Below are 13,927 nucleotides of genomic sequence, written 5' to 3'. Positions count from 1 at the left end.
CTCAAGAGAACCCTGCTAACCTCCACAATTCTGTGATTCTGCAAAGTATGTCAGAATTGGAACCGTATATACAGAGTGAAGTAACTCTGATGAACTTTCTAAAATAAAAAGTGTTCTGTATTAATTCTATTGCCCACTGAGGCTTGAGAAAAGGAAAGAAAGTAAGTCTTGGTGTTTTGCTGATTTAAAATACCACAAGGGCATCCCAGGCTAAAAGTTCTCTTGCCACGGACTGGACAGAATTGAATTACATGCTGAGAATATAACTCATTCACATGGCTATGACAAGCATTAAAAAAAAAAAAAATATTTTAACTAAGGACTCCAAAATAGCCCACACAGCCCTCTAAGTTTATTTAGCAAATTTAGTTCATGCCCATACCAAATGCAATTTAAACCAAATTTCTAGATTATTCTAAAGTCTCCCTCTCCAAAAATCAAAGTTGATTTCCATGGTTAAGAGAGCTTTGGAAAAATGCAGTTTAGTTTAAACCACATCATACATAAATTTGTGTGTATGTAAACATTTTATCAATGAATATGTGTATATCTTAATTGCCTAAATCCTATATTAACTATAACTCCAGCTTACAGGGGAGGTGAATTTTTTTTTATCTGACGCAACATAAAAACTCTGATCACAGGAGCCTATCGCTGGGAACAAGACTGAGGAAGACTAAGGGCCGTAAAAGCAAAATGCTGCTGAAAAGCAGCCCTGAGATTCTCTAAAAGAAAAATCAGAGCAACCTCTGCTCAAAATAATGTCGGCCTACCAGAGACAGAAAGGATGCAGGGGTGGCATTCAAGGGAGGCAGCACAACCTCCTGGCAAGAAGCTGATTTCTGTGTCCGAGCACTGGAAACCCTCAAGTCTTGCAAGCTGTGTCAGGTTGAGTCTTGAACAGAATAAATGCAAGTGCACTGGTGATGCACAACGTGATGTATTTCAGTATATCTTAGTCATAAACAGAGTGGACTTACTTTTAGACCAAATAAATAGGTAACATCTTGATTATACATACTTTCACCCAAAGCCCCTGAAGTAGTTTTTCCTCTGTTTTACAGAAGGAGCACAATAAAGAAACTCTAAAATCACTACAGGAGATTACCTCAAAATTCTAGATCTACCCTACTCTTCATAAGTCCCACACAACTACAGGCAGTGTTAAGGGCAACTGAACCATTTAACTGAAATGGAAAAATATTTAAAAATATTTAAGAACTTCACCTGATTCACTGACACAACACCTCACAGAAGGCACTCAGCTCAAGGAGGAGAGTAAGCTAGTTGACTTGCAGGGAAAAACCTGAAGGAACATATACATTAATAGGATCTTTTCAATACTTACCTTCCTATAAAATACATTTCAATACTTCAGTGACTATATGCCAAATCCTTAGCTAATACTGTCACTGGAAACCTTCAATTAATGAGAATATTAATGGAGCTTTATGTAGCATAGATAATAGTGCACATGCATAATACAGCAAGATACCTCAGGTTTTACACATTAGTTGTAAAAAGCCCACTAATAAAGAATAATCTAATAAAAGCTCTGCTTGTCATGGCATTACTATACTTTTTAATGCAAGAAAAAAAGAGTCTCCTTCTTAAATAACTACTAAATGCTTGGGGTCCTAACATATTGCTGCAAGCTATAATGGTTATAACTGTTAATCCAATACACCTTTTATACAAACCCATAAACACACGAGTGGAAAAATAGCACAGATGTTCATCTCTAATGCAATTTCCATTCAATTTCCTAAGTGCAGTCCCTGTGTGCAAACTAGCTTAACGTTATGTTTAGCTTGCAAATTCTTTTAATAAATAATGAATGCAATAAAACTGGTAGATCAATGGCAAGCTGAGAAATCATAAAAAAGCCTTTTGCGTTCATGCTGTTGCCGATTTCAAACTTTAATCCAGCTACAGATCAATAGTACTTTTTCTTTTTAACCCATCCCATAGATAGCAGACAGAATGGATGTAGGTTAAATGCCGGTACCAGATATCAATTTCCAGAAACTTGATAACATCAGGCACAATTGCAATCGAACATTTTATACCTTATCGTAGGAACAATATACACTGCTAAACATCACACTTTAAACCACTGCACAGTAATAAAGGGAGCACATTAATTGGGTTTGGTTCTTACTTTCTGGAGAAGTGGTATTTGTGAGTGAGTCACAAAAGGTTCTGACATAATCTATTTTAATGAGTAAAATGGGCTCAGCGGGTCAAGATGTACTGACAAGGGAAAATAATCTCCCCACGCCTGCTAGTGACAATAAACTTTACACACGCAAAACAACACGGCTGCGCTACCAAAAATTAAAGGCAAGCAAGGAAATTTCTGCTTTACAGGATTCGGATATTGGAACCTTCTGGGGCAGGTATCAAAGTACATTAGTTAATAGGGATCAGTGTTTCTTACAGGTTGTAGAACGAAGGGAGAGGGAAAACCCTATTACCGAGTCACTTTGGATAACCCTGTTTTTACCACGAGGGAACAAAGATCAAAAGCATGTAGCCCTGAGGGACAGGGCTTCTAATATCAAGCAGGATAAATCTAAATCACTAAGAATCAGTACTAACTAACATTCTTGGGAATGCAGGTTTAACCGGGACATATAAAAACCTTGCCTTGGCTTACACCAAAGGAACACATCCAGACAGCAGGAACTCTGAAGCAGCCTCATTATGTTTGGGTTTGATACTAGTACTGTGTATGTAAATAATCATTAAAATTGTGCCTTTCCATACACGTTCGGGTTTTATTACACTGATAATCACATGAGGAACTTACAAAAGCAACCAGCTGGGAACTTTCCATGTAGTTTAAAGTAAGGATTTGGACAATTTTGTTTGTAACTTCAGAAAATTTGTAATTACCACCTCTGGAAAGGCACAAGAGAAATTCAAGATCCTACATTCAGGAAGAAAATGATCAGATCCAAAAACACAGGAAAACGTAATCCTTTCAAAAGCAGGGTTCAATAAATATGTCCCACCTTTGATGAGAAGGGCTCAGATCCTAGAAACATTTTTACGTTCTTTGCCCTTGTCCTGGCAAACGGCCCCTGGCATGAAAGGGAGGTTCACCTCAGCAAAGTCAAAACAGAGACTTTAAAGCCCAGATTTCAACACCTTTTTAATACTAAAGCTGACAAACAGCCCTTACGAAACACCAATTCCAGCCTGAAATTTCTCACTCTAAGGCCATAAAATAAAACATGATTCCTTAATTCAGTGGGTTTTGCTGCGCTCCTCAGTCGCACCGAAGTTGATTTTCCCTGCCTTTCAAACCAGCGCACAGAGGCTGCGTGTGCAGCCACAGCCCCAGCGTGAGAATAATTCCCCATCTACAGAGCTGGTCCCTTCTGGAGGCTCTCTGAGTATTATGCTATTGCATTGTGTGGCTATTGCCACACATTGATATATTGGTGAGAGAAAGGCAAATATAACAATGCTAAAGCTTAAACTCATTTGAATAAACTGTGAATTTCTATTACATATATTGTTTCCTTTATCAAATTGGAACTACTGGAGCAAGAATACCAAGAATGCCAACATAAATCTAGATCCGTTACAGCCAGTTTCTCCAATTTATTCTCAGACGCCTTAAAGACAAAAAGTCAAAGTTCTTCTGTGCCAAGGAAAAGATTAGAAAAATTAGATAATTTTTAAAATGAAAAAAGGACCACAGAGAGAAATCAGGTTTAACAAAATGATTGCACAAAACACTATTTTATCCTCTAAAGAAAAACAAAGATGACCATGAGCGGTTTAGCAAACACTGAGGAATAAAAGCTGTGCATAGCCTACGTGGGAAATAGATCTTCATTATTCATGGTGCAGAGTACTTTGCACTTTGTGCTATCTTTTTTTCAGAATTTAAAACCTTTCCACAAAGACATCTTCCAGCTTTTTATGGTTTGTGTTCCACAGGTTCTGTCCAAGATAATGGATACCAGACTAAACTCACCCAAAATTAAAGGTGATCAACAACTTCTCCAACATAACTGGCCCTACAAGGGGAGTAGTAGCAGAAACATAATAAACAAGTATTTTAAACCTAACAGATGTTGAATCCAGACATACTTAACTTTAAAAGAAAAATCTTAATGAGGTAGAAAAAGAGAAAAGCCTTACTTCAGCCTGTAATCAATTTGGACACAATGATATGCTATTTATAGCAATACTTTTAACTTGTTCTAGTCTTATATTATTTATTTGTATCATTCCTATTACAATGAAATATTAATGCAGAGAAAGTGGTTACTCTATTAAGGAGCTATCCTATGTTTAGATTTTAATATTGATCTCCACTATTTGGGAATAATTAATCATTCTGCGAGAATCTGCATTTGCCTGCGCTATAATACTACCAGAAGTTTAGCATCTTCCCCCACAATAATGCCAAGATTAAATTTATATTTTGACCTATTCCTAAAGGCAATTTAGTTATTCCAACAGAAGGGGGAAAAGGGGATACCGCCACTTTAAAAGCTTCAATCTCTTTGACATTGCTGGCAGTGTATGGGAACATTAATGCATCTGTCATGATAACAAGCTAAGAATAACATCTAGACATCAAACCGAGCAGAGAATCCATCTGAAGTGATTCATTCAGATCTGTCTCATTGATTTATTAAACACAGGGCAACATCTGCAGCCTCACAGAGCCGCTTGGCGAAATTAATGCAAGATCAATTCAAATGGAAAAAAGTGCAAAAGAGATAAATCAAAACACAATTTGCATGCAGTTCCACAATCAGGCTTATTGGGTGCAAATGCTCAATTTTCCTCCCAAAGCAAATGAGTTTAAATGTTGTTTTATCTTTGTAGAATTGTGTGATTTGAAGTGACAGTGAAGAGTTCTGCAGGTTGAAATGTTGAAAAGAAAAAAAGGAGAAGAAATGCTTGCAAAGACCTTTTGAATATGCAACAAGAATATCATTAATACCTAATTGTTTAGCTTTTTTGTCTTTGCTACAAAAACACAGTATTTTTCAGTTGTGGAAGTCTCAGTAGAAAATTACATATGTATTATGCATATACACATGCAGGAATCATACAAATACTCCATTTTGGAGAAAAAGCATGTTATACTTCAAATAGGGAGCTCTAGTGCTAAGAAGAAAGAAGGGAATTTTAATCAAGGGTTCTACAGATTAGATATGCATCTGATGAAAATATTCAAGTATTTTAGGAGTTTTGAACAGGCACAGGCGTTCAAGATATCCAAAAAGAAAGAGGGATTTTTCCAAAAGCGTAACTACACAGCTCAGAAAGTGGGAGAATTCCTTTCTCCATCTCAAGCAGAATCCACTTTGCCAGCGATCTCTCTCCAGAGTGTTTGAAGTGAGCCCTCTCTCCAAAGAAGAAGAGGAAATGGAAAAACTGATCTTTATTTAAAAATGCTAACACCTCCAAATTCATAAATCTGGCCAAGTCTGAATGCAGGCTAAATAAGCACTCAGGGAAAGAAGTTTATGGACAATCAGATGTCCACATTTCCTATCAATATACAGGAAGCCGCGTGCAGTGCAGTATGGCTGGATTGCTTTAATTATAATCTTGACATCAGTCTCCTAATAAAAGACAGAGTACTGCTGACTATAGGGTAGCTTTTAATAGTCAACATGACTAGACCCTCATTATCTCATAAAATTAAATGTCTGCATTTACTGCTCAAATTCATTTCTAAAGCTTTTTATTGTTTGCGAATAGCCGAAGTAATGCAAAATATTAGCTTAACTGGTTACTTTAAATCATGAAAAATGTGCCATGTACTGTAATGCTCTTTTCTGAAAAGTATTCTGACCATTCACTGAATAATCCAGACCAACACTATGCTTTTTCCAGTGGCCAGTAGCATCCATCAAATACAGAACCATGTGGAAGAGGTTGTGAGCATACTCATATAACCATATTTTTCAGGACTGACATATGTACTATCATAAACATGTTCTTACTACAGTTTTAAATTTCCTTTGAAAAATAAGTCCTGATTAAAGTTTGTTGTTTGGTGGGGTTTTTTTTAATTATGTAAATGTTAGGCTTTACTACTAAATTAAGCAATCCTCCATAATTTATCTTCTCAAGTATTGCCCATCAGTGCTAGATTTTGTCAGTATGTTTTACTCACTTGAAGGTGGTACCTGCAATGAAATGAGCAGTTAGTTCCATTTCACAGACCTTGCCTGCAAATTAGAGCGCATGGTGCTGGCTAACAACAAACATTTCAGGAACATTCTGTAAACACGTGAATGAAAATTTAAACAGGGCATGTGAACTTACTATGGAAATACTCGGGTCAAAGCTGCTGGACAGAGTTAACTCCTGCTACAGAACACAAACACCAAAAAACTTTTGCCCACAGGTGTTTTTCTCTGCATCTCTTTCAAGCTCTGTAGACAAATTCAATTAAAAAAAAAAGCAACAGAGTAAGCAGGAGAAATAGAATTTGTATTTTTTTCACTTATATATAATTGATGGGTTTGCATTCCAATTTAAAAAATAACTAAATGTGCACACTAACGTAAGAGATGCCGATTTTACAAGTCAATTGCCAGTGAAAACAATGATACCCAGCATTTCTTACTGCTCTTTCCGGCAGCTCTGGAGTTCACAGCAGCATTTCTAAGTATGCAAATAAATATATAAATAGCCATCAATTAACAAAATATTAACTAGAAAAGCAATGCACAGTATTCCGAGTTGAGAGCAGTATTTCTAAACCACCACATATTTTCAAGTCTTTACTTTGCAGGTACAGAACTAAAAACTGTGAGCACGTCTTTTAACAGTTCTACTGCATTTAATTTGTTTGATAACGTGCACTGCAGTGCTTCTCAGGTCACTTCACAGCAAACAAAAATAATTAAGATCACTCATGTATTTAACTACTTTTACCCAACATTCTCCCCAGTAAGTATGGACTGTTCAAGGGAAATAATAATCTGTAAATAAAATGAGGCATTAAGCATTTAATTAGCATGTCAGAATACAATTAACATTAAGTTACAATCCTTGAGCAAAGTTTCAGATGTGCTGATAACACTCCTCATGCCTTGCACCTGAAACTGTGAATGCAAAACACCTCGACGAGAGCAGGTTCTTCCAACCAGTGGCATCTTCAAGAGGCATAAAGAAGTGAAATGTAAAGGGATTTGCTATTCTTGAACGGGTAAAAACACAAGGTTTTCACAGCAGGGTGGGGAGAGTTTAAGCACATTCAACACGTGTGAGTCTGAGTTGAGAGCTCTGCCCTGCCTGATCCCCAGCCTTTCCCCAGGGCTCCGTTCCACTCACTGCTCCTTTCAGCCCCTCTTGGAGCATCACCTGGCTCCTCACCTACGGCTCCCGTAGGCACCCTTCCCACTGCTCCCTGCATTACCCATTCCCCCGTCCTATCACGCCCATAAGTCTTTGTTGAAGAGAATCGGGAGGGGAAAAAAAAAAAAAAAAAAAAAAAAAAAAAAATGTTGTGAAATACAAGTTCTATATATTTAACACTCCAGCATGCTGAGGTTTTAAATAGCTGGTTGTAAGAGTGCAGAAAATCAGACTGCATCTGCAGGCTGCATCATCAAATCAGATCCTGTATTTCCCTAAAGGAAAAGTTTGGCACAGTCACAGAAATTAATGAGATGTATTTCTTTAACCATCAACTTTAATGCTAGTCGAGTCTCGGAAACATTTCACAGAAGCATTTACGTGTTAAATGTGCCCCTCAGTAATCTAATATATTTGGATACAATTAATATAAGTCTCAGACCTCGCTTCCAAACCCATCACTTTAATAAAAGAGTGGGTGTGATGTCATCGAGGTGCCTGACATTGAAACAGGCAGCGGGAGAAGGGCTTACACAGGCAGAACGGGAGCAAGGAAAGAAGCACATCGTTCCTATTAACAGATCTGGGAATCTAGTTAATATGATACTAAGTGCATCTCTAAACTGCCACCTGTAACATAAAGTGAATTGAAACAAAGCAAATACCGCATTCAAGAATGACGCCCGGTCTGCTCCTGCTTCAGCAGCGAGGGCAGGATCAGGCCCGGCACCGGCACGAAATTAAGTTATTAAAAATAAAACTCCCCTTCAGATCTAAGCAGGTCGAACCAGTGACACAAAGCCCACAAGTCCCTGAACGCTGGCACGCTGCAGGTCGGATATCGCACTCAGAGCTCGCTGAAGCGTCTGTAAAGAAAGTTTGCTGCCACAGAAAGCAGCAGCACGCTGACATGGAAATGTTTCTGGAGACGTCTCTCACCAACTGCTGAAGCGGGGAACGGCATCTCCAAAGTCCCTGCCTTACACCCTTGCCCCACGGCACCAGTGTTCCTGCCGAGCCCCGAGAGGGTTTTGTGTTTATTTAGATCATTATCATTTCTAAAAGGCAGCAGCCACGAGGTCACAAACCAGGATTATAACCCCGAGAATGCAGGACGCAGCAGGGACCCGGGGGCTCGGTGACCGAAGCCGGGCAGGGCAGGGGCTGCGGCCGCTCCAGAGCTGCGAGTGCGGGAGCGGAGCCGCTCCGGGGGGCACCGGGCCCCGCAGCCCCTGCCCGGGCACCCGCCTGGCACCGCCCGCGGGAGCGCCGGAGCACAGCCGCGGGTGCCAGCGGGACAAAAATAACGGAGAAAACTTTGGGGGATTTAGGTTGGGTGTTTTTTAATAAAGAGTGCTTTCAGCAACTATCGTCTTTCCCTGTTTGGAGAAAAGTTTGGAGCGCGGCGCGCGGAGCCGCTCCGCTGCCCGGCGGTCCCGGCCACGGCGGGGACTAAGGGAAGCAGGGAAAAGTTTTCCATGTCGGCACCGCCGCACCCCAGCCCCGTTCAGCCCCTGGGTGCCCCCCCACGCCCCCCTCCCCGGGGACCCGCGCCCCCGCCCCCGGCTGCGCTCCCCGCGGGCCGGCCGGGGCCGAGAGCGGAGCCTGCGCTCACCTCGCGTTGGTGCAGTCGTTGTACAAAGTTTCGAAGTCCTTCCTGGTGATGAGCTTGCAGCGGTTGACGCCGGGCTGGATGGCCCCCAACCCGCGGAGGATGCGGACCTGCTCCACCGTGCACACCACGGGCGATATATCCAGCCGCTTCAGCTTGGTGTAGACCGTGTGCAGCCCTCCCACCAGGTGCTTGAGGAAGAGATCAAAGACCTGCGGCAGGCAGATCAGCTCCTGCCCCTCCACGAGGAACGAGGCCACCTTCACCCCGTGCAGGTCGACCATCTTACACTCGTTGCCGCCGCCGCCGCCGCCGCCGCCGCCCGCGCCGGCCCCGCCGCCGCCGGCCGAGAGGAAAGTGTTGACGAGGCTGTTGGTGAGGCGCGGGGACTCCGCGGGGCTGGAGTACAGCGGGTCCGCCCGGAACAAACCCGCCGAGCCCCCCGCGCCGCCGCCGCTGGAAGTTGCGGCGATGACGGGCGGCGCGGACACCGCCATGGCCGGCGCGGCTCCGCGCGGCTCCCCGCGGCTGCCTCAGCCCCGCGCTGCGCTCCGCGCGGTGCCGCCGGACCGCCGCGCTCCCGCCGCCCGCACGCAGCGCCCAGACCCCTCCCCAGCGCCGCCGGGGGAGAGTGACGGCGCCCTCCAGCCAATGCGCCCCGCCCGCCGCCAGCGCCGCCGCCGCGAGTGGCTGCGGGCGCGGGCGGGGCGGGGCAGCGCCGGCCGCGCACCTGGGGCGGGGGGCGTGAGGGAGCGAGGGCAGCGCGCCCCGGCGCCTGCAACTCGGGGTAAAGTTTTTTGAGGGGACCCCGCGGCCGCGAGGGGCTCCCGCTCCGCGGGCTGGGAGAACGTCCCGTTCCCCGAACTGTGTCGGGATGCCGCGGGGCTCCCCAGGCTGTGATGGGGTCTCGGTCCCCGGAGCGGGAGGGGGTCCCGCGGGCGCTCCCCCGCGCTCGGAGGGAAGGGAGCGGAGGGGAGGCAGCGCTGGGGCCGTGCCCATCCCTTCCCCAGGGAGCCGGAGCGGTCGCTGTGCTCTACACGCGTGTCGGTGTTAAAACACCTGCGCCCCGCCGGAGCTGAGGGGAACGGGGAGAGGGGCTGGCGGTGCGAGGCTCCCGTTGGAGTGTGAGACAAACGCGGACCGGGAAGGCACCAAGCGCGGTGGCAGCGGCCCAGCACAGGGGTGCGGGTCCACGGCCACTGAGTCAGGCCTAAAGCAAGCCGAGACCCTCCAGACAGGGGCACAAGCGGGACGGAGGGAGGTGTGAGAGATGTGCAAGTTTGTGGCGGCTCACACCAGGCAAAGCCCGTTCTCGGGAGGTCTGGGACGCAGTTGCTTGACATTGCCAGCCTCGATGCGGCATCAGTTGTGGTTTAGCTTCAGCGGGCTCGGCCCTCTCCTCACACTGCCTCCACAAGCACCATGTGGGTACCTCGACCTGAGAACATCCCGGACGCCCAGGAGCCGGCACATCCTCCGCCTGCTCCAGCCAATCCAGGGCGGGTGACACAAGAAGTGCCGAGCCTCCCGCGTCCCTTCTCCCTGAACAAGAGGAGCCGAAGGATGATCAAGGCATCCAGGGCACGCTGGTTGCATTGGTTATTTGCTTCTCAACCCTCTCCCAGTGTTACATCACAACTCTTTTCCCACCCTCTCCCCGTTTTTCCTGTGTTTCGACATCCTTCTTTCCTGTTTGTTACCACTGATTATCATTCTTTATCTTTCTTTCTTTCCTAGTCCTTTAACTTTTTCACACCCCTCATTTTTTATTTTTGTTTTTAGCTTTCACCTAAGCCATTCAATTCAAAAAAGGCAAGCAGAGAAGAATAAACAAAACTTTTCGAGCTGATTCCAGGCAAGCAATACCAACAGAGCATTTCAGCTATTTCCATTGCCTGTGTGTGCCATCTTCTCTCTCCTTTTGTTAGACTTGCTTATTTAGGCACCTTCTCTGCAAAGTTTAATGGGTTTTTGCACTATGAGTAATCCCATTTTAGATGAGAGAAGATGACTGTATGCTAACTAAATTGCTATATTTGTGCACATAACTGATCTTAAATTACACTCTGGAGGAACCTCCCCTTCTCCCCATTGATTTTATGTGTGCTAAGAAGCTTGGCCACTATTTTAGGTCTCTAACCTCACTGCCTAAAACTAAGGCAGAATTTGCACATAACTTAGTTTAAATTAATACCTTTCAATAAGAATTCTACTATTTTCCGAACTAGTTCATGCATCTTTTTAGGCTCAAACCTTAGACTGGAAGCTCTGTGGGGCAGGGACTACTTACTTTGGCAAAGTGATCAGTACAATCAAGCCCTGAACTCATCAGATATATTTATATACTGGAAAGTATAGAAATAGCAAATAACTGACTCCAGATAGAAACTTTTGAGTATTAATTTTCTGAACATGATTGCTATGAAGAGATTTAATAAATCAGATTCAAACACTGCCCTTTGAAAGAGCTGGTTTTTTTTTTCCCTTCGAGATTAATGTGACAATCAAAAACCACCATGAGAATTCTTTTTCCTTTTTGACTTTAATGCCTTCCGTAAGCTAAACATATTTCTAAATAAGACTGAATTTTCGCAAGGCCAGAGGAAGCCTTGCACATCAACACCCAGCGAGCTGGAGTGGCATGGAGCAATATAAAATCATAAAGGCTGTAGTAAAAGCAGCGCCCTTGAGAGGTGACTGTCCATGGAGAGAAGAACTGCTCTGAAACTTAGAAAATGCTCAAGGTTTGAGAATTAATGCCAGGCAGCTGTCCAGTCAACTAAGCATATACAAATCAACTATATCCATGAATATTATTATTTCTCCGTAATTTTGTTAAAGACAAGGCGAAGTTACTAAAGCCTAACAATCATCCAGTAATATCTTGTCAGTTATAAAGTATCCAGATGGTTTATTTGAATGGAGTCCAGCAGTACGTAATCTGAATGTGTACAAACTACTAAGCCTCCATATAGCTGAAATAAGTATTTCAGAACATTACTTTAAAAGTAAGGTTTCATTATTTTTCTTCCTTTTTGACGCGTTTGCAAAACACTCTGTTTTCTTACACTGGCAGTCCTAGAAATATTGGTGTATTGTGTATTAATCCTATACAAAAATTGGCTGTGTTTGTATGGCAAGATGTCAAGCAAAGGTTCCATTTGTTTGTTTTTGTTTTTATTATCCTTGCATATGCCCCACTGGAGTGAAATGGGAAAGAGTCTTCCCTGACACAGGAGGAGAGAAGAAAGCCCCCAGACAACAGCATTCTGGAGATCTCTTATTTTTATCTCTGGAAATCTCTGTTATCAGATGGCAGGAACATGGCACCTGTTCTCCATTGGATCCAGGGAGAAAATGACGGGTGACAAGGGGGAGACACTGAGGAAAATTGATGACAGCTAAGTGAAGCAGTAGGGTGTGAACTAAAATTAATAATTTTGTTTAGAGACAACTGAAAAGCTCAATAGTGCTATTTGTGCTTCATCTCAGTTTTTCCCAGTAACCAAACATGAGGGAGTACAATAAAAATAGGAATTCCATAGATATCACAATTTGATTTTTTTTTTTAACATAATTTTTTTTCCTATGGACTTCATAGAGGTATGTCCAATGTGAGTAGATTATAGGGAAAAAATACTACTTTTTAGTAAAGAGCTTGGATTGTCCCCTAAAATAAGTGGGAGGGAATAAGTGTGACAAGAGTCAGAGGTAACTGCGGGTCCAAAATGAAAGATGAAAGATACCTGGAAGATGTATTTGCAATGCACCCTAATAGTAATAAAATGAAACACCTTTTTTTTTCTGAATTCCAACCCAACCAGAGTCCGAGTGCCAAACCCTTCTCCTCGTCCTTAACAATGAAATTTCTCAGGGGCCAGTGGAAAGCTGGTAACCCTTTCCCTAGTGAGCTCTGAGCTTATATCCTGAGCATGCAAAGCCCTGATGGTGCTACTTCGGAGTAATGGCCTGAAAAGGAAGAAAAAAACAGTTATAGCTTTCAGTTGTGTTAGTGTTTAATACCTTGGATTCCTTGAGAAAGAGTACCCACAATTATATTACCAAATGTAGGCCACTGACGTGAGAAAAAGAAGAGACTGAAATTAGTGTGTCATTCTTTGAGCCCACATTTTTCTAGACGCACTTGTACTTGACACTTGCATTCAATTTAGTTCTGACATTTCAGCTGAGGTTTTTTTGGGATTGTGGATTAAAACTTCCCACCTAAACATCAAGGATTTTACATAAAACTGATGAATCTAAATGTCTAAGTATCAATAGAAAAATGATCCCTTCTCTTAGGTGATTAAATGTATTGTATTAATGTGTGCATAACGCAGAATCAATAAATAATGAATTACCACTGATTGTAATTGAATGTTTTCATAATTTTATTGTCAGCCATGATAAATAATCAGTACATTTATACTGCATTAAATTAATTAGTGTGTCATTTCTATTACATACATCAGCAGTGAAGTAATGCAGTGACATCTGTTTCTAATGTTTTAAAGATGTGGTATTCCTTATTAAGTAAAAGGAAGAGTTATTGGAGGTATTTCCTGTGATTGGCAGTTATACTGGTACAGTCAAAGGGATCAAATACAGGATTTGCACTCTTGGCAAATGCTGCATTTCAACCCTTAATGGCACCAAGTAACAATGACTGGAGTGAATTTTGCTTCTTTAGGGTTTCAGAAAGTCCTGCCTACCTTTCTAGAGAAAGTAATAGCAGATCCCTTCTCCCTAATACAGTTGGGAAGATTCTAACATGTGAAACAATTAAAGATCTACAGAAGAATCAGGCATCCAGATCCATTTCTGTATCTATTTTTCTGCCTCAGTCCACTGTATATACAAAGGAATTCCCTGCTAGGTGCTCATTAAAATGTCTCAGATCAAGCCTTTTTTGGCAGTGATGTTCTTACGTGGAAGTGTCTGGACTACTGGGTCTGTAATCTTTCTTGG

The 13,927-nt window shown here is 42.8% G+C and overlaps 1 protein-coding gene across 2 annotated transcripts in view; it reads right to left on the bottom strand.

Annotated features, from left to right (window-relative positions):
- Positions 1-9,456, bottom strand: part of DACH2 (dachshund family transcription factor 2) — a 256,065-nt gene extending 246,609 nt beyond the window's left edge. For both annotated transcript variants that reach the window (XM_040090018.2, XM_040090019.1), the window contains exon 1: positions 8,963-9,456. In XM_040090018.2, coding sequence (XP_039945952.1) covers positions 8,963-9,456 — 494 coding nt within the window. The remainder of the gene's footprint in view (positions 1-8,962) is intronic.
- Between the last annotated feature and the right edge of the window lie 4,471 nt (positions 9,457-13,927).

Source organism: Hirundo rustica, chromosome Z (assembly GCF_015227805.2).
Source record: "Hirundo rustica isolate bHirRus1 chromosome Z, bHirRus1.pri.v3, whole genome shotgun sequence".
Classification (NCBI taxonomy): Eukaryota; Metazoa; Chordata; class Aves; order Passeriformes; family Hirundinidae; genus Hirundo; species Hirundo rustica.
Note: the sequence above shows the minus strand (reverse complement) of the source record. Positions and strands in the feature narration are given on the sequence as shown.